The sequence below is a fragment of the Delphinus delphis genome, chromosome 2 (assembly GCF_949987515.2).
Source record: "Delphinus delphis chromosome 2, mDelDel1.2, whole genome shotgun sequence".
Lineage (NCBI taxonomy): Eukaryota > Metazoa > Chordata > Mammalia > Artiodactyla > Delphinidae > Delphinus > Delphinus delphis.
The window spans coordinates 26200117-26221270 of NC_082684.1; the positions used below are offsets into that span (position 1 = coordinate 26200117).

At 45.3% G+C, this 21154-nt stretch overlaps 1 protein-coding gene across 4 annotated transcripts; it reads right to left on the reverse strand.

Moving 5' to 3' along the window:
• Window positions 1-278: 278 nt before the first annotated feature.
• CIPC (CLOCK interacting pacemaker) lies at window positions 279-18522 on the reverse strand. 4 transcript variants are annotated; one of them, XM_060004138.1, is made up of 5 exons: window positions 18409-18508; window positions 17327-17457; window positions 12903-13090; window positions 8699-8868; window positions 279-5354 (listed from the first exon to the last, which is right to left on the reverse strand). In XM_060004138.1, the coding sequence occupies exons 3-5, from the start codon at window positions 13036-13038 to the stop codon at window positions 4461-4463; spliced, it is 1200 nt and encodes a 399-aa protein (XP_059860121.1). In that variant the 5' UTR covers window positions 13039-13090; window positions 17327-17457; window positions 18409-18508; the 3' UTR covers window positions 279-4460. The 4 variants fall into 4 exon arrangements, with proteins under 4 accessions (XP_059860121.1, XP_059860123.1, XP_059860124.1 ...); XM_060004140.1 differs by lacking the exon at window positions 17327-17457 and having other exon boundaries at window positions 18409-18522; XM_060004141.1 differs by lacking the exons at window positions 17327-17457; window positions 18409-18508 and adding an exon at window positions 18179-18298.
• Between the last annotated feature and the right edge of the window lie 2632 nt (window positions 18523-21154).

Here is a 21154-nt window from a genome sequence, read left to right on the forward strand (position 1 = left end):
GATGATCCTGCCCAACTGTAGGCTAATGTAAGTGTTCTGGGCAAGTTTAAGGTTGGCTGGGCTAAGCTATGATGTTCTGTAGGTCAGGTGTACCACATGCATTTTTTTTTTTTTTGGACATACAAAATTGAATTCAGGAACTGCCTCTGTTACTAAGAACTCTGTTTTAAAGAAACAGTGCAAAAAGAAAAATTCTAACCCAAGTTAAAAAACAAAAACAAAAAAACCAAGAACGAAACAAAAAAAAACTTCAAAACATTTTCCACTAAATACTGATTATAAACATGTAACAAAGAGTATAAAAAGTTATTCATTTAAATATATACAAACTCTTTTCAACTCAAATACTGTTTTAATACTTAATCGAGGAGGATATACAGGAGGAGGCGGAGAAGGGAGTGGAAGGAGGATATACTGCAACAGCCTAGACAGTACTGTTAACTCTATGATAACTGCCAACTTTTTGTAAGAAAACTGTCTCTTTGCTTCCAATGTGGACCGGGACTCTCGGCGGGAAGGGTGCGCAGCTATTTCTCCGCTGAGCTCACTCTTTTGGATTTGATGAAGGCCATGCCGCCACATGCATTTTTGACTTAGGATAATTTCAACTTACGATGGGTTTATCAGGATGTAACCCTACTGTAAAATGAGGAAGATCTGTAATTTTAAGCCTCACCTGTGACAGACAGAGATCTTACAAATGGTTAGAGATGGGAAGCACCATAGACAGAACCAGTTCCAATTCTTTATTATTCAACTGAGAGGAGTGATACCTAGAGGTTCAGTGACTTATCCAAAGTCACCCAGTTAATGAGTGACAGATGTGACAGGTGCATGGAGGTCTTTCGACCCCACTGCACCAGGCTACAATCTGCAATTATGTCATAAAAGACGTGGATTAAACAGACATGTTTGCAACGGGCAGGTATTTCCACATACAGGAATCATGTCCAAGGGCCAGGGACGACAGTAACAGGGCTCGCCTAAGCCTTGCAGTATACACTCAGTGGCTCTCGTGCCTCTAGATTCCATCTCTATGGGAGGGTGCTTTTCTATTTCAGGAGGGGCCTCTTCTAGCCATCTTTACCCATTTTTGTTTGTTTTAGTGATCTTACAGCCATCTTTTTAAACGTTACTTAGAAAATTGTATAGGACAGAAATAATGTTTTAAGAATTAGACTATGGCAACCTTACAGGCCTTTAAATGATGATAAGCTTTTTATTTTCCCAGTCACTTAAAAACCCCAGGAGGGGTGTCCTGACTGGCCTCGGAGAGCAGGGAAGACTACACATCTCCCTGCTGAGACCCTGCAGGTGAACCCTGATGAGGAGGAGCAGAGCCTTAGGAATCACCTCGGAGAAGCAGGAAGGAAAAGGCTTGGAGATGCACTTGCTAAGGACTGCTCTGTGGTAAAAGAACTTCACTTGATATGGCTTTAGTTTATCCCAGGAGACGACTGTAGTGCTTCTGCCACTTAAAAATTCTGTTTGTGAAAGTGTCGTTATCAGATGGAGGAAATCACTGGATAGTATTCTCCTCTCTCTCCTCCCAACCTACCCAGTATAAACCTCCATGACTCCAGGGAAAGCTGCACTATCCATTTGCCTTAAGTGCCTGCATCTCCCTTAAGTTCACACCGGTGAGAGTCTGAACAATGAATTTCCACAAGTTCAGTAACTAATCCCAGTGTCCCCAAATGACACGAGTACGTATGTATGAAACCTAAATCAATCAAACATTTACCCTTGATTTCACTTAGCATTTTAAGCAGTTATAAAGCCCAAAGGCCAAATAGTTTTCAAGTAAGTGACTTTTATTTTTCTCTGACATTTCACAGTCAATTTCTACAAAACTTCATACTTCCTCAAAGGAATTCACATTTGGTAAATAAATCTCTACCCTAAAGAATTCATAGCTGGAAAAACACTTCAATATATGCACAAGAGTTACTTTTCTGCTGAAGGAATCATAGTAAAGTCAGACAATACCACAATCGATAAAAAGCATTGAGTGTATTAAATTACAAATGTCACCAAACTCCATTCCCATAACCAATTCAATCAGCAGCTTTTTCTAGATGTCTTTCAATACTGCCAACACAATCTGCCGAAACTTCTCTTAAGGGTTGGTTTGAGCTAAGAATGGCTTTTAGAAAACAGCAGCTTTGCCACAGAACTTCATACCAGATCAAATCACGCATCACTAAAACCACTACTACTTACAGCCTCGTGAAACCCACGGAGATCCTTCCAGTCAACTCCGAGGTTCCTCCATTTGCCGATCTGGTTTCTGGCTCCACATGTCTGCTAGCCTCAGTGGATCTCTCCTTCCACGACCAGCTTCTCTAAGTGGCTTCATCTGCTTACTGCTCCACTAGGTAAAGAACACCCATGCTAAGAGCCCAGAGAGACTTCCACACTGAGTTACAACATCAGAGAAGAGCCGCGGGGTGGTGCTGCTTTTCCCTGTCACTCAGCAGTGAGGATCAATGACGGCTTTCATCGTCTTGTACCTGACAGGAGGGAATGCAAACCTTAATCTAGGAAGAAGAGTCCAAGACGCATAAAGCTCCACAGAGGGTTTTTTCTGAAGGAATAAATTTGGTTCTCAGCAAGTGTGTTCAGATTTTTGACTCAGTAAGACTCATGACTGGTGCCCAGGCTGCTCTGAAGGCACCTGTTTCTAGAGCTTTGCTGCCAAACATACTCTGCCAGAAAGGAAGCTTCCTAGCACGGCGTGCAGAGCAGAGTTCCTGCAGCACCACACAGATTCAGGGGAGGCAAAGGGTGTGGGCCAAGAGAAAAACAGTAAAAGGAGCAGAGTCTGCTTAAAGACACATTTGCTCTGATTTTTGAAATCTTTCAGAAAGCGAATGGCAGGTAATAATTCTGCATTTACCAGGAGAGTCTGAAGATTTTACGGAGTTGTTTACTTCTAAATTGGTCGTATCTAAATTGTGCGTGTTTGAGAACAAAATGCAGGCAATCTGAAGCCTTGTAATTTTAAAACTATGTTCAGAGTTACAACTACCCAGCAAGCATGAGCCTTAGCTTCTGGCCTTGGTAGAACTTCAAGAACATTTTCCTTGCAGAAAAGATGAAGTTGGTCATACAGAATTTCTTACTAAAGTAATTGGTACAAAGATTTTCAAGAGGATGAAATTTTTAAATGGGAGGATAAAAAGCTGGCAACTTTACGACTCAGAAATCTAGTTTACAATGAGGCTGAAAGGGTGTGTATCATCTGCAAGTTCTCATAACACTCTCCACTTCTAGATGGACTTCACATAACCCACTATACCTTTGGCTTTGCAGCCAAATCCAATGCACGAAAGAAACACAGAAGACTGCTCCACGTCACCGTGACGTAAGACAAAGGAAAACGCTGGACGTGGAAAGAAAATGGATAACGTTTTCCAATTTTTTGTGGACTTAATGTCATAACATTATGATGATTTTAATTCAAAGTTTATCAAGCTTAATAATCATTTCTTTCCTCTTTTGTAAAAACAAAGGGGGGAAAAGAGATGGTAGCAGACGGCTGACTTGTATTACACAATCGGGAACCATGAAGCTCTCTTTTAGGATTTTCACATGTAAGAAAATCTTCTTTTGCATTGTTTCAAAAGAAGAGAGAGAAAGAAAAAAGCATAAATTATCAGAATCTTCCAGCTCTCAACCAAGAGATGCTAGCCATTTCTCCTTTCTTCAGACTCTGAGTCAAAAAAGCAGTTCATCAACTGTAGCTCCAGATGGTCCTAAATCCATTCCATACTTTACAAATCTGAAATATTTCACCTACCAGTTTAACAGAAATCTGGCTTATGATGAAAGTGTACGAGTTAACGGTACCACCCCTTCCCCTTGACTTTCGAGTTTAAAGAAACAAAGCTTTAAGTGATTAAGTGCTTGCATCCGAGGACCAATGTGTGCCCAGAGCATTTTAGGTTTCTCCCGAATGGCACAAGGCCTCGTAAAATGGAAACACCCTCCTCTTATATTTTCCTCTGTGACTAAGACCTTCAAGGGAAGATCCACGAAGGGCTCCTTATGTCACCTACTCCCTGGCTTGACAGGTGTCACTCTGTATGCTTGTCTGCGTCACTGCATCCCTGATCACGGTTAGTGAGTGGGATGGTGGGACGTGACAGCTAGAGGGGCCCCACACAAGCATCTTTCCCGCTTTGCACCGTGATCCATCGAAGTGCCTGCAGGCTAAGGAAGAGGGACTCGAGGATGCCCAAATCTGAGGTCCTCAGTGGAACGGAGACAAAGGTAAACTGTGCACAGACCACAGGTTAAGACAGCAGCCAGGTATTGGCATGTGGCTTCATAAGTGAACCGCTGAACAGTTTAAGTTTAAAAGGAAAGCTCTTACATAAGTTTTGGGAAACAGGAGTAGATGACGGTAAAAGAGTTAAAAAGAACCACTCAAGTAACAGGAAAATATGCCTTCTATGTTATATGTCTGGCTGATCGGAGAACACTTCTAGGTCACTGCCAGGATGACCTGACCCTGATGTTAAAGATGCCTGCAGCTTGGCCCAAGCCTGAGGAGCCCTGCTCTTGGCGGCCTCGATAAATAGCCGGGTCTGCTCCTTTAGCTGGTCTAGTTCCACCTGAGTTGCCTGGTTCTGACGAATCAGCTCCTTGGTTTTCAAAGTGATCTCCAGCAAACCAGACTTGTGTAGGACTACTAGGGTATTCTGAAAGCGCCTGTGCTTGCTCTGCCGCTGCTCTGAAAAGCTATCTGGGCTGCGGCAGAGGTGCTCTGCAGCCCACAGAGGGGAGCTGTAACTAGCTGACAGTGGGGACAGCGGGGAGTTGCTCTCCATCCCGTGCAGGGTACTGTCTGACGCACAGACAGGGCTGGCGGGGGAAGCAAAGGTCAGGCTGGGAGCTTTAGCCACATGGCTGCTGGACACTGGCTGAAGCGTCTGTGGACTTCCACCTGCCACCAGGCAGGGCACACCCTGAAGAGCTGAGTCCTCGGCAAGCTTGGTGCTGGGGGGCGCTGGAGTCGGGGGCCCGGGTGGGCCAGCACCAGTCTTGGTCGGCTCACTAGAAGACAGGCTTGGCCCCAGTCTCTCAGTACAGATCTTCTTCTGCATTCCACCTTCTCCTCTTTCTTCTGGGCTGAGGGAGAGGCCCCTTTTGCCTGGGTGTGGGGCTATTTTGGTGTAAGAATTGAGAATGGGCAAGTAGTTCCTGGAGTCCGACTTTTTCTCACCAGCGTGACATGGGCTGACAGGAGACGGTACAGGTGGATGAAGGAATAAGAGCTGGGGCTGTGCTGAGATCACTTCAAAGGAGGGCTGCACAGACCACGACTGGAGCTGGGATGAGCTGCTGCCCTGAAGGAAAAAGCAAAGCAAAAAGCAGCACACTACGTGTTACCTGCAGCTGTCCAAGAGGCAAAGCACATACTCAGATATAAGCACAGAGCCTCCCTCACACACGGGGTAGCCCTTCTTAGCATGACTGGAGATGTGGCTTAAAAATTCATTTGGGGATGACATCATATATTTTTTTCTTAAGGGAAAACTGGAGGAAATAGCTATCTTTATTCAAGTGCTATCACTTGAGAAAAAGAAACTGTAAGAAGCTCGTGAAGTGGTGACACAGTTAAGGTCACAAGTAAGGCAATAAAAGTATGGATAGGGGACTTCCCTGGTGGTCCAGTGGCTGAGACTCCACGCTTCCACTGCAGGGGACGCGTGTTCGATCCCTGGTGGGGGAACTGAACTAAGATCCCGCATGCCATGCAGTGCAACAAAAAAAATTTTTTTAATAAATAAAAATTAAAAAAATTTTTAATTAAAAAAAAATTTTTTTTAAATAAAGGACGGATAGTACAATTTGCCGGCATAAGTTAAAATGTGCTAATCTCAATACTATAAATGTGACTTCACACCAGTCTATCTTCATTTAGTTACATCTGGAACCTCTTTTACCTGAAAACAACTTTTGATTAAAAAGCTACATATCGTCAGGAGTCCATGGGCCCCTGTATTTAAGGCAATAACGCCCGGCTACCACAAAGCTCTGCAAGGCAGGAACAGCCACTGTGTACGGGTGCTCACCACAGGCTAGCACTGGGTGTCATGTGTCACCTGCCTTGTCTCACGGAATCGCCATAATGATCCCATGAGGTAGTTATCATTTCCTTTCACAAACAGGAAACTGAGGCTTAGGAAGTTGAAATAACTTGCTTTCAGTCCCCAAGCTACTAAGTGGTGAAGATAGGATTCCATCCTCTGACTCTAAAACCCATCCAAACCGTTCTGCTACATTGCTTTTGCTCTATTACTGCTGAATTATACATTTTAATTTTTAATTAAAGTACTGATTCAGATAGTAATCTAATAAAGAAGGGCATGGCTACTTTTCTCATGTATTTGTTCATTTAAAAGATGGACTCAGACTCTTTATTACAAGGACTTTCCATGAACTTGTCTCTAATATTTAAAAGCCAGTCCAATTCCAACCCAGGCCCAGAGATATGAGTGTAGATGAGGCTACAGGCAGAGAGAGAACCTGACAGAGGCTCTTACCCTTAGTGCAGTCATGTGATTTATCTGAGGAAAGCGATGGACTCTGCTCCCACACCGGCACCTGATTTGCATACATTTCAGCTTCTTGGATACCTGCTTAGGAACTCCTGGCCAAGTTCAACTACAGTTCATCTCCTGTACAAAGGCTGGGATGACCTGGAGAGTCCATTCTGGAGCCCTCTTGGTGTTCAAATACACTCTGGATGTCCATAAGCAAGCAACGCTGGGCCTAGCAACCACACTCCCCCGTCAGAGGAGATACAAAAATCAGGGGTCTTTCAAAGAAGAGATCAGCCTCGTCCAGGTCAGTCAAGAGCAGAACTTCAGGCTGTCCCCCTGCTCACTCATGCCATAAGGGTTGACCTACAAGGCAAATGGATCCAGAAAATACCTAACTCGTTGCTTTCCCAAGCTGATTTCACTGGATTATTCTTCCTAATGCTATTGTTATGTCCACTTAGATACTTGGCTTATTTGTTCTAATTTAGATTTTACAAGGTACCATTCTCACTGAGATCACCTGAGGGAATACCAGACAAGACTTTAGACTTGGATAGGATCTCAGAATCATAGGGTCTTGGATAGGATCTCTAGAATCAATCCTAGCTTCATGTTAAAGATGAAGAAAATGAAGTTCACGGTGATTAAGTAATTGTGTGTAAGATCACGCAGTCTGGTGACAGAACTGGAATCAGAGCCTCAAAAGAAATATCCTAAAACCAAGCAGCAATAATTAAGACATTATGCAATAAGCAGAGATTTTAAGAAGTGTATAATGCTTTTAAATTTGGAATGTGCTGGATTCTAGCATATGTGAAAAAACAAAACTCCTAGCCTGCTCCATCAGGTCAGTCTGCCCCCAAGCCTCCTGTCTCCTGGTCAAGTCCAGCAGCCTTCCCAGTGGGTCTCTGTCCTGAAGGAGATGGCTCTGCTGGACCCGCCCACTCACCCTGCAACAGCCCTCTGGAGCTGCCGGCCTCGCCCACAACAATCAACAAAGATGCCTAAGAAAGAGTGACCAGGGGGCCAGAGAGGAAGGCAGGGAGGAAAGAGCAGGAGACAGGAAGCCCTGAGTAGCTCCGGTGGGGCCTGGACAATCTCATTTGGGCTCCGTTTCATGTCTTTATTCTCTCGCCTCATTTCGGCGAGGAGAGCTGTGCTTCCAGCTGAGATGTGATCTGCCAAGCAAATATCTGCAAATTCTTTTTCCAAACTCACCAGGTTGCCTTGTTGAAAATCAGTTTGTGTTGTTCAGCAATAACTAGGTAATAGTTAAGACATTAAGGTCTCCTGTCAGGCTAGAGCCACGTTCTTCTACCTAAGGTGGGAAGGTCAACAACATACAGCCAGATTTCAACCTTCACTAGCTTTGAGCAGCCGCATCAACAGACCCATGCGAGGACTGATCTATTTTAGAGCAAAGTAGGGTAAGGTTACACGTTCTTCAAGTTCATATGATTGAGTTGTTTGTTCCAAACACTGGGGCTTAGCTTAGATTTTTATCTAAATCTTCTTTTCTTTCGTATCTAGACAATAATCACATAATTTGCATAGTTATATAAGAAAGCCTGAAACAGGGTTATTTTTCAATTCCTCAACAATGCTGGGTGGAGTTTGCTGGTATAGCCATACCTAAACCAAAGAGCTCCTTTCTCACTAATGATATAGCTTTGGCTGATTACTAAGAAAGTGCTCAGAATGTAACATGAGAAACAGGGAAATTGCCTCTACTTCTCAAAAAAATATTTCTAAAAGTCCCAGTCAAATTAAAAAGAGATGCTCTTGTTTCTACCTTAAATTCTGTCATATCTCAGCACGCACTACAGAAGTCAGGACATTTCTGCTTGGTTCCGTTTAACATGACTAAAGTATTCCAGATCGCTTTGGACAAACTAGGGATACAGAAATAAAATAGTCTTACTATCTGGAAAATGAGAACACATGTGATGACTCTCGTATTCCTTTTTCAAACACCGCCAGTAGTTGAAAGGACACATCCTCTTCCCAGCACAGAAGCGCGTGTTGGTGTGGTGCTGGTGGTCTGCTCCTCGCATCTCTCCTTGACAGAGAGGGAGAAGCTCTGTGCACAGGAAGCTCAGAAACCCTGGCGTGCAAAGAAGTTATGAGAGCTCAGTCCTCCTCACCTGTTTGACCAGCACGTTCTTCATGACAACCATGGGGGCCAGTGTTGGGAAGGCACCGCTCGCAGGCTTGGCGCTCGGCCTTGGCCTGTCTTCTCGGCTCCAGCCTAAGGTGCTCAGCATGTCCTCAGACTCCATCTGCTCTGCCGAGCTCAGGCATTCAGAGCTCCCATCTGGTGGGCGGAAAAATGGTCAGTTCACTCAGGCTCTTAACCAGTCCTCCTGGGGAGCCCTGGACCCCACGAAACGGAATGGAACATTTGTGGCATGTGTTTTTGTGAATTTTTCTGAGGAGGAGGTATCTAACTTCCACTGGATTCTCGACGGGAGCCGTAATTATCCCTCCCATCCCAAAAGATTGAGAATCACTGCCCTAGGACAGCTGACTGCCCTTCTAACTCTATTACAGACAAAAGCCTGCATCCATTTGGGTTCATGAGAAAGTAACCATCACCCGTCTACAGGAGAAGTGGGTAAGGCCTTCGAAGTTAGCTCATTACTTTTAAGAATCTGTGGTTGAAAGGGAAGAGGAGTGTGCGTGTGACTTGGGGCAAAGGTTAATAAGATCTTTAGAGGCCCTGGGCACTACATGATGTAACAGTAACAACAAAAACAAAACCAACCTATAAAACCTCAAGACTTACCTCCACTCTGAAATTAAAATAGCTTCCTCCTAAGTTTTCTAATTGTAAAATTCTGGATAAGTTCATCAAGATGAGGTTTACAATGTGTCTTTCTTTGTTTTCCTCCTCCACCCAGTTAAGCACCTCCTTTGTTCGTGTCCTAAATGCACGCTGAGTGTGCCCACTGGGGGTTCTGCACAATGGGTGACGGAAAGATACTCTCTGCCACGAAGAAAAGAAGGCTGCTCTATGTGAAATCCATACAGAAAGGGCTTAATTAGCTCCCTGCTGGAGTAAACCAAGAGACTGCAGTAACCCTGCCAGCGAGGAGTCTGGGAATACCCGAAATGCTCATCAAGAATCTTAGAGTCGTCTGGATGAGGCAGGACTGGAATGTGACTGTAATTTAGAAGAGAGCAACTGTCAACACTTGCATTTAATCAGATTCTCCAAAGATGCTTTTTAGAAATTACTGGTGTTGGGGTCTTCCCCTCACTCTACTGAACTGATTTATCTGGTGTCCAGGCACGTGTTATTTTCACAAAGCACTACAAGTAATCCAAATGTGCACGTCTAGTTAAGAACTATGAGGCCAGAAACAAAGGACTTCAGAAGAAAAGTGCGCACCTTGCACGTGTACCTCGGTTTCTAAATGTCATTCTGCACAAAAAGGAAACCAGGGCTCCTTGGAGAAATGGCCGAAGGTGCAAGATGAGCCTGGACATCTTACTGTCCCAGAAAGCAAGGAAGTGCTCCAACACAAATGGGGACATGTCAAAGACACAGGCGCCACCTAGAAGGGACTCCCACTGACCAAACGTGGGGCAATTTGAGTGTCAAAAATAATAATGATAATGGACTGACAAACAAAATCACAAAAAAATTCCGTGAATCCACAGTGATGCTCTAAAAAGGGGGCAGAGGAGAGAAGTACTTCTTTAGAGAAGATGACTGTCAGCTAATAAAATATACAAGGAATGATAGAATTAGATCACCATTTTCAGACCACAAATGTAATTGGTTCAGGCAAGGATCATCAACGGATGCTAAAATCACTAGTCAAGAGTCTGCTGGGGAACAGGACAGTCACACAATCTCAAAGTATCATCCCATAAATTGCTCACTAATTACAAAGAGAAAAGAGTACTTTTGCAATAAAGAAATCTGGTATACATCTACTCCTTTAATCAGTGTCACCAAGAATAAGACACACTTAGGAGTCACCTTATGTGTTGCAATGAGAAGGATAGAACATCAAAAATTTAGTTTTCTATTAAAAAAATGTTTAGCCTATTTCTGATAATGGGGCAGCTACCAGAGAAATCCAGTGTGAAACATTCTACAAAACAACAGGCCTAACTCCTTTAAAGATGACGATGTCCCGAAAAAAAGAACGGGAAGACGAAGGAGCTGGTCTAGACTAAATAAGATTTAAAAGACAGGGACAGAGCTTCTCTGGTGGCACAGTGGTTAAAAATCCACCTGCCAAGGCAGGGGACACTGGTTCAAGCCCTGGTCCGGGAAGATCCCACATGCCGCGGAGCAACTAAGCCTGTGCACCACAACTACTGAGCCTGTGCTCTAGAGCCTGTGAGCCACAACTACTGAGCCCACGTGCCACAACTACTGAAGCCCATGCGTCTAGAGCCTGTGCTCCGCAACAAGAGAAGCCACCGCAGTGAGAAGCCCATGCACCACAACGAAGAGTAGCCCCAGCTCGTCGCAACTAAAGAAAGCCCGTGCAGCAAAGACCAAATGCAGCCAAAAATTAAATAAATAAATAAATAAATTTTAAAATTAAAAAAAAAAAAAAGACAGGGACAATTAAATGAAATGCACAGCCTTCAACTGGGTTCTGGACCCAAAACAAACAAATATACAAAAAGATTAACAATTATAAAGGCCACTATTGGGACAATGGGAAAAATCTCAATATGGACTGCAGCTAATTAATCATTGCAAATTACATCACATTCCAAGGTAACTGGAACAATAACTCAGGCACTGAGGAAACCACTGGCACCTGGCCCAGATGTGGCTGAAGGTACTCACTAGGGCCACTTTCTGGAGCACAGCGAATCTGAGTATTTTTGATACTGCCTTATGTGAACAGCACAATACTTCTTAAGGCACTTCTGCATAGAGAATAGGAAACTTTCAGAAAAACTATCCAGACTTCGGGACATGCTACAGAACAGCTGGTCTGATAGAACTGAAGTTATTGGAAGAAGTACCAAAATGGCCACAGTATTGAGAATAACAGGGGGTGGGAGTATGGTTAATGTTTGTTTTCTTCTTTGCATGTACCTAAATTTCTAAGCTTCTACCATGAGCATATATTACCTTCATGATATGAAAAACAGACAAAAAACAAACACGATATTAAAAGAAAGAAAGAAAAAAGACACTAGGCCTGCAAAGTTTCCCAAACCTGTCTGATCACAGGAATCACCAGAGACACTTGTAAAAATATAAAACTCACATTCCGGGTCCTCCCCCAGACCCTTAATATCACAGTCTCCAGAAGAGGGGTCTGGCGATCAGTACTTTTAACAAGTGCCTCAGACGAGCCTTACGATGAGGCAAGCTTAGGAAACAATGCTAAAAGACTGAGAAGAAAAACCCAAAGGGCTATAAACCTGCCCTCCCTTCCCTGAACTGTGCTTATTCTAATCCCTAGGACGGTGCTCTGTTCCTCTGAGAAACAGTCTATTTATAATTTGGCAGCTGCATTTCTCACTATAAATTAATAAATCAACACAGTGGATTGGTAAGTCTCTGTGGGCTGGATAATATAAATCTTTCTCCAGGAGAGGGCTCCACTCTCAGGATGCTAACCCAGCCAGAATCCCCTGGCATCACCCCTCTGCCTCCCCTGGGCCAAAATGTTTACACTAGAGCCATATTTAAGGCACTACTCTCAGACCTGGAAATAATAAAGCCTCGGCACAAAATGAAAAGATTTACTGGGTGTGCAACTAGTCCTTTCAGATAAAGTTTAAGACAAACCAATAAGGAAAACTGTCTTGCTTTCTTGTCTCTAACAGATACCCAAGTTTGGAATAGGGCCAGGAGGCTCATAGTCCAAAGACAAAAGGCACAAATACCGGCAGGGATGGGTTATGGGGGGAAATGTTTTTAAACACAGCAAACACTTTCTCAGCAAAAAAGTTATCTTAACAAATTATATACTACTTTTGTTTAATTTGTTATATGTGGGGACAACATGCCAGTATTTTTCCCTGCAATGTAACTATTCCTATGAAAAAGGAGGTAAGACAATAGAATTATGAGTATTTAACTATATTTTTCCAGTAGCCACTTGCCACAGTTGGAAATATAAGATTTAAAGTTGAGAGTCTAAGTGGAAAAAAGATGTCATATCGTTCCTTCAAAACTAACCCCACTGTGACTGGGATGAGTACCCCGCCATATGGCAACAGAATCACCATTTGAAGAGATCAGAAAACTATTTCTCCTGTGGGTGAAATCTTCCCATCCTCATCACACAAATGAGTGTTTACGGAGGACGTTTTTCAGGCAAATCATTCATTCCAATGTAGAAATGATGAGGTATTTTTAACCTGAAAATCCAGAGTCCTTATCTGACTCAGCAGCTGCCACGCCGAGTTGACGAGACACTTTTTTCATCTCTGGGCCTTTGCTCAGTTTGGCTGAGAGCCTTCTAGAGCCCTCTCTGGATGGGTTCTTCCTCTCCATGTTTTACTGGGCTGGAAGTGCATTCGTCAGTACTCTTTTCATCTGGACTGCCCTGTGAAAAACAATTACAGAAGAAGTCATTGCCTGAAGAGCTGAGACAGGTGAGGCAAACGGTGAGTAAACTAAGGGCAAAGAACACCAGCGGCGCCCACTTGCTCTGTGTGCACTTTCTCAGCGGTCTCAGCTGACAAAGCTACAAGTTTACTCAACAGTAGAATGGTTTCCACCCAAAAGGAGGTTCACTGTCCTCTCGCTGCCCTCTAATTCCATTACAAATGCAAAGCATACAAACCACATTCTCAGTGGAAGCTTTGTAGACTGCTAACAAAGGCACATTTGATTAGGCTTTCTGGAATGCTCCCTGAGGGAGGAAAGCAGAGGGGATGCCCACCTCGGACCAGGCTTGCCTCCCAGGATACATCTGCAGGCCCGGGACTTTCTGCCACCTCCCAGAGTGTAGTTTCTCAAATTAACTTTCCACTTCTTTGGATGAGGTAGTGAACAGAGTAAAAACAACTCCTTATATATGCATGCTACATTTTGGCTAAAAAGCACTTCTATGCACACATAAGACCATATGTAATAGTGTTTTGATTCCAGAAACGCCCATAACATTATTACTGCTAAGGTTCTTTCCTTGAGCCTCACCATGTCCTCCTCAGTTGCTATCCCACTTTACAGAGGAGGAAGCTGAGGCTCAGATAAGTTACATTCAGTCATTTAAAAATATATATTGGACTTCCCTGCTGGTGCAGTCGTTAAGAATCCGCCTGCCAATGCAGGGGACACAGATTCAAGCCCTGGTCCAGGAAGATCCCACATGACACACAGTGACTAAGCCCGTGCGCCACAACTACTGAGCCTGCGCTCTAGAGCCCGTCAGCCACAACTACTGAGCCCGTGCACCACAACTACTGAGCCCATGCACCACAACTACTGAAGCCCGCACGCCTAGAGCCCAAGCGCCTAGAGCCCGTGCTCTGCAACAAGAGAAGCCACGACAGTAAGAAGCCCGCGCGCTGCGACGAAGAATAGCCCCCACTCGCCACAACTAGAGAAAGCCCGCATGCAGCAACGAAGACCCAACGCAGCCAAAAATAAATAAATAAATAAATAAAAATATTTATCAAGTGCCTGCTATGAACCAGGCATCGTGCTAGGAATGGGGGTATAGAGTGAATCAAACAGACCTGGTCGCCCACTTCCTGGAAAGAAGCCTAGATTTGATCCAGTGATACACAGCTAGTCCAAAGCAGATCCAGAACTAGGCTAACAGTGCAAAGTATGAGAGCAATGAGCCCTTCAAGATATTTTAACAAGGCCCTCTGAATCGCCAAGGGATGCCAGCTGTAAGGATACTGCAGGGATAAAGAGAACAGGGGACCAACAGGGAAAACAATAATAATAATGGAACTGCAAAGTGCTATAGTCTGAATGTTTGTGTCCCCTCAAAATTCATATATGAAATCCTGACTCCCAAAGATGACGGTATTAGGAGGTGGGGCTTAAGCCATGAGGGCTTCGCCTCATGGGATTAGAGCTTTACAAGAGGCTCCAGAGAGGTCCCTAGCGCCTTCCACCACAGTCAGTGAGAAGTCTGTGACCTGGAAGAGGGCTTTCCCTGGACCATGCTGGCACCCTGAGCTTGGACTTTCAACCTCTAGAACTGTGAGAAATAAATTTCTGTGGTTTATAAGCTACCCAGTCTGCGGTATTTTGTTATGACAGCCCAAATGGACTAAGATAGTAGGTTTAAGCAACACCCAGGGGCGTTTTTATTCACAATCCATTCTCGACTCCATCCATGTGTCCTTCTGAGTAGAGGGAAACATGGCCCCCTGCCAAACAGCACTGTATCTGAAATACCCTGAAAATGCCGAGTGTGAGCACTTCTGCTAACACAGGATCTAGCGAAGAGCATTAACTACTCCAGAAGCAGAGGAGGGGTGCAACATAAAATTAAATAGAAGACGAGGAGGTTTACAGGCAGCCCTGAGAAACCCTCTTGCTCATACTTTTGCATACGGTAGAAGTGGACTAAAGGGAACGCACACTGATCAGAATTTTAAACTCAATTCCAAGTAAAAATTATTTTGTACCATATCTAACTCATTTAAAGGGACTGGCTTCCCCATTCAGTCCATGCCAACCAAGCACTCTTTGACAGACCACGTTTAGTACTACGTGCATGAAAGGTAAACAATGGCACTGTCACATCTTGCATGACACTATGCAAAAGCACATGTCTCTACTGGACGGCTATGAAGTTTGACAGCATGGAAAATCCAGTTTAAAAAGCAGAATAAAATGTAAAACTATCTCTAATTAAATCAGGATCCTTTTGTATGAAACCCAACAAACGTACATAGTTTCATTTTCCTGAAATAATACTGTCTGAAAGTGAATGGAGGGCTTTTTCAAAAATGGAAGCAGACGTCGGTGATGGATGGGCAATTAGACTTGAATGCAGTCTGAACCTACTATTGACTTAGATGAGGAAGATAGCTCATGTTAGCTGCAACTAATTAAGACCCTGACAAAGTTTCACAATATCTTATGAAATGGATTATTTCACAGGCATTTTAGATAAAGCACTTCAACTTCTACAATCCTTGTGACAAGACAACGAACAAGGTCTTGCTACTGTTATTAAAGTGTAGTCAACGGAGCTACAGAAAATACACAGGAATTTATCTGGCTCATCTGAGAGTAGGACAATATTGGTTGTGGAATCAAAATGCTGAAATGGTGACGTTAAAAGGAGAACAGATGCTAAAATTTTAGATCCTGGGGAACTGGTGGCAATTGGAAATAAAGAATGCATAATCTACTTTAGAATAGTAAACTGACTACTTTGGACGTGGAAGCCTCTGTCCTAAGTAAAGTTCTCTTCAAGCAGCAGATAGTCTTAGTGTCCCAGGGAAGTTCAAGTGGGAAAGAGAATGAAGGGCTACATGCCATCTTGACCTATTCTCCCTGAGAGAGGCACTTCCCTCCTGGGAGTGACGCTGAGGACGTCAATTAGTCAGTGAACAACAGACCCATTCATACACAGCACCAGACGAGGCCCTCGATAAGAGAGAGGCAGAGTGATGGCATTTACTACTGGTGCTCTCAAACCCAGGGCCACACCAATGGCGAAGTTTGAAAACCTCAAGATTTTTTTTTGCCTCTTCAGTATTATTTTACAATAAAGTTAGATGCTCATAAGCTGACCAGGGGTTGAAAATGGGTTACCAAGCTCATGCCCACTGTGCCATCTCTGCTTCCTGGCACAAACTGGAAACCACTACGACTGCCTACAAACATCTCAGATCCTCAGAAGCCTAACTCTGCATTAGGAGGACTCCAAGTTAAGCTTGGATTGACCCTAAATGGGCCTCTGACGAGTGCACATGTAACGCACTGTCCAAAAGGTTCCCACAGAGAATATACACTAAAACTCACAGTGGAAAGTGAATCAATGAATCTAGAGGTTTACGTAAATAGGTATAAGATAAAATTCTAACAAGTGCTCCACAGCACTTGTTTCTTCTATTCATGCACTTCTTACATTAGAGTCTAATTATCTGTTCGTCTCTTCAACCTCAAGGGTTGTCTTTTCATTTGCAACCTCAGCGCCCAACAATTAATGTGTGAGGTACTCACAGAATAATAAATTGCAACAACTCTCCTGTCGTGCTGAGTCTTGCTGACAGCCCTAGCAGCTTTAGCTGTCACCAAAATACCTGAACAGCTTGAAGGTCAAGAGTCTGCATTTCCAAACACCACGGTCACCTCACGTCCAGGTCTGGTCTCCTGCAGGAAACAGGTATCTCATCCACCCCTTATTCTAAGCTGAAACCTCAGGGGTAAATCCAGCAACCAAATTAGAGGTTGGTCTAATCCACAAACAATCTCTATGGAGATTTAGGCCTATGATAAAAAGGAGACCCAAGGTGTACAAGGGAAGGATCTGAAATGCTGCTCACAGATCTCTCCTTTTATAGATACTTGGCAACTTTCCTGAGAGCTCAAGTTCTTTTTAAAATGTGTCATGTGTTTAACAGGCACGCATGAACAGAGGTGTGAGGCGAAAGCCCAAGCAGAGGCTTAAATACAGTAAAGCGACAAGACCATAGAAAATCAAGACCTTACCACCCAGAAAGCCATGAGTAATTGCTGGAATTATAAATACATTACTAGGTTTTCTCTGAAGTCATTTTCTCTTGGTCTGCATATTCAGAGATGCCATTCTGGGGGAATGTCTGTGGATTTTTTAACAAAGGAGGAAAAAAAGCCCGTCTACCTAAATCTCTAATATTCATCTTCCCCTTCACATCCATTTCCATGCTCCAGCTTGGCTGCAAATCCACGTCAAAGATCCTGAACATACAATGTCCTCTGTTTGGAACCTGGTATGGCTCATTCCACTCTCCTCTTTCAAAGAGAAGATAAGATTAGAGAACTTCCTCAAATCCCCTGCTTGGAGAAGGGTTCACAGTTAACAGTGCCCACCCACCCCCCATTCGCACCAGCCCACGATGCATCTGTGCCAGACAGCAGGAGCGCCCTCCAGGCATCCACCAGCCTGCCAGCTCAGCAGGGCAGAACTGGGCAGACCCTAGGACTGTGCTGTGACTGGCATACCACCAGCCTCCCAGGGCAAACGCCCAGGCAACGCTTACTGCCAGGACTTGGGCAATAACAGGGAGCCTGGCTGCGGCCTGTGCCCTGGGCCTGGATCAGAGCTCCTCTGAACCCGCCCACACTAACCACTAACTCCTTACTTGGCAATGCCCACCTTCTCTCCCACCTCCCCACCCCCTGGCACCACGCCTGGCAAGCTGGTCACCCAAGGGAAAGAACCAGCCAAGTGGGTGACAGCAAGTCTCAGAAAAAGACAGCACACCTGTGCCCCGGGCCCAGAACAGAGCACTACCCCTCATCCCCAAACGGGAGGCCCAGGACCCTCACAGGGTTACCAGCTCCCGCGCTCACTCACCTGCCCATTCCCTGCCCCTCTGCTCACAGCACGGCGGGCCTCCAAGCGCTCCCCCGCCGGGATGCCCAGCCGGCTGTTGCCCCCAGGGCTAGACCAGGGCTCACCCGTCCTAACAGTCTTACCCCAATTCCTCCCCACACACAGCCCCCTCCTCACCCGCGATCTCCTCTGCCACGCAGTCCTGACCCTCGCAGCAAAACCGACCAACTAAATGGGGGAGGAACGCAACACCCCCTGCTCCCATCATCTGGCCCTCTGTCCCCAGAAAGTCCCGGCTCTGCCTCTTGACTACCTTGCTTCCCTTCTTCTCTCCCCTACTCCCACTTCCTTTTCCCACGCTCCTCGCCCAAACCCTCCCCCTTCACCCTCAGCCCTCCTTTTCTCACCTAGGACCGAGGTCGCCGCTCCGCGACCGGACGACCCGCGAGTAGAGTGGCGCATGCGCGAGCCCGGCTGCGCGGCTCCATGACAACCCCGTTGTCGTCGGGTCTCAAGCTATCCCCCAGTCCTCCCGCCCATTTCTCCTCCCCCCCAGCCTCCGCGACGGCTTTCGCCAGCCACGTGACACGGCTCGGACGACCCGGCACCACAGAGACTGCTCGCTGTTCTCCTAGAAGGGCCCTTGGCGGCGCCCGCTGTTTCGTCTCCGCCGGAAGATGACGTCGGCACGCCTATCACGGGGGCGCGGGCGTCCTTAGGAGGTCGGCGCGCTCTCCGCGGAAGGTGGGCGTCTCTATGGTTGGTTCTCCAGACTCAGCCGCCATTTTGTACGGGGATCTTGAGCAACGAGCTGCTGGGGGGCGTGGTTCAGAGGCAAGGTCAGGAGAAGCAGGGGTGGCCCGGCTTCTAGTGGACAAGGCAGGAGGAGTGATTCTCCCGGGGGCGTGGGTGGAAGTCGGTTGGGGGAAACAGCGTTCTCGGTTTGTACAGAGGCACGCCGTTAGGGTTGGGGACCGGGACAGGCCATGCTGACTTGCAGGCGAGCCCGTGCGGAGGCGGCCGGCGTGGGAGGGGAGGCTGGCAGCCTCGCCTTGTCTCGGCCCGAAAGAGGCTTGCCCGGACCGCCCAGCGCGCTGCTCACTGTGTTGCCACACCTGTCGCAGCGGCTGGTTTGCGTCCCCTACCATCCCTCCAGACGATGCTTCGCGAGGCAGGGACGCAATTAGTATTTCTTGTGGGATGATTGCATGTCATATTATGTATGACTCATTTTGTCCTGTGCAACTGACCGAGATGTTGAGTTTCACATGGATCCTGTTTCTCACGCCAGTTCTTGAAGTGTCATAACGAACCCACTAAAGAAAAAAAGGGGTTGGGATCATTTAAAGTTCTGATGCGTTGAATCAGTGAAGGTTACTTCTTAGGTTAGAAAAATTCCTTCACAGGTGGAAAAGAGGACACGGTGAATGTAAAGATTGCTCACCGGTAGAGGCAAGTTCTAGAGCTGACGTGTCCAGTAGGTTAGCCAAGAGTCACTAGGAGGTACTGAAACTGATTAAAATTAAATAATTAAACTAATTAAAATTAAATAAGACGAAAACTGTCCACATTTCAAGTCCTCAATAACCACACGTAGCTAATGGCTACTTTATTGGTACAGCACATTGCCAGCATCACAGAGAATTACATTGGATCTAGATGGTGGGGCAGGGGAAACTCTCCCTATGTTGGTAATCCAAGCCTTGCTAAGTGCTGCTAGGTCATAAGTAATCACATTAGTCCTCCAGACACAGATAATGCTAATGCATTACCAGGCGTGAATGTATTTATTAGCATTAAGCTCTACCAACAAATAATGATTGAATGCCTGCAGCGCGTAAGGCTTTTGTTTAGGGGATGGAGTGAGTGAAAACTATAGTTATGATGCCTGTACAAATTAACGAGGTCGCTGTTATGAACGTCTCCATTTTATAGATGAGGGCACTGAAGTTTATGTCCGTGATGACAAAACTACTAAGCCCTGGATCTTTTTGAGGCAGAATAAAACAGTTTTTGCCCTCAAATACCTTAGAATCCGGTATGGGAAAAAGACATGTTCTAATAAATAGTATGAGAGAGAATGTGATAAATGTCAGACGATTGTGAACAAAATCGAGTTAATAAAATCAAGGGAGTGAAAAATAACCTTCTGCTTGTTTTCTGTTTGTTGTTGAAAGAGGAAGAGACCAGGAAGTAAAACTGTAAGGACAGGTAAAGGTAGGATATCCAGTAATGGAAGCGGGTGAGCGCAGAATGCATGCCAGCCAAAGGAGAATAAATGAAATAAACAAAGGCGCGAGGATTACTTTAATCCTCCAAAAGTGCAAATAAGTCAAACTTCCCTGATTTTAGCTATCTTATGACCAGACAGCCATGCTGTATCAATAACTTGAACTTCAAAGACAAATGCGGTAGTGGGACCAAATGAATCAGACTAAGTTACTGATAGGTGTAATTTTTTTTTTTTTTTTTTTTTTTTTTGTGGCCTCTCCCATTGCGGAGCACAGGCTCTGGATGCGCAGGCCCAGCAGCCATGGCTCATGGGCCCAGCCGCTCCGCGGCATGTGGGATCTTCCCGGACCGGGGCACGAACCCGTGTCCCCTGTATCGGCAGGCGGACTCTCAACCACTGCGCCACCAGGGAAGCCCTGATAGGTGTAATTTTAATTGAGCCACTGTACGGTCCTATGTAGTTAGATACATAGAATAAGCGATTCATGAAAATGGGTAATGAATCTTTTTATAGAGCCAAACGAATGTAAACATTTTTCTTTCTTTGCTAATTCACCAGAGTTTGTAAATCAGCATCTCTGTTGATAGTTTCCTGTCAGAGTGATGCAAGTTCTTTCAATCTTTGTTGTCACACTCTTGTTTACGTGGCTAAGGTTTCCGTGGCGGAGAGTGGTTTTCCAAGCACCATTGCTTCTTGCTGTAGAACCCTTTCCTGTTTGAGCCCTCACTGCCAGTTGTGGTTCAAGACTCATTTTGCCACCACTGCTGCCAGCAGGGGGAGACCTGCTCCTTTAAATGCTACACTTAGGGAACTGCAAGTAGGCTTCTTTTCCTTTCTGCCCTCACGGAGTGTCACAGACTGGAGGTCAGAAACTGCACCTCTGCCCAGCCTACTTCATTAAGTTCTTCGCGGCCCTGTCC

Excerpts from the sequence above, each read along its gene's own strand:
- CIPC (XM_060004140.1), bottom strand. The coding sequence starts at position 13,038 with ATGGAGAGGAAGAACCCATCCAGAGAGGGCTCTAGAAGGCTCTCAGCC. Across the intron at positions 8,869-12,902 it reads TAAGGACTCTGGATTTTCAG|ATGGGAGCTCTGAATGCCTG; the intron begins GTTAAAAATACC and ends TCCGCCCACCAG. Across the intron at positions 5,355-8,698 it reads AGAACGTGCTGGTCAAACAG|GGCAGCAGCTCATCCCAGCT; the intron begins GTGAGGAGGACT and ends TTTTTCCTTCAG.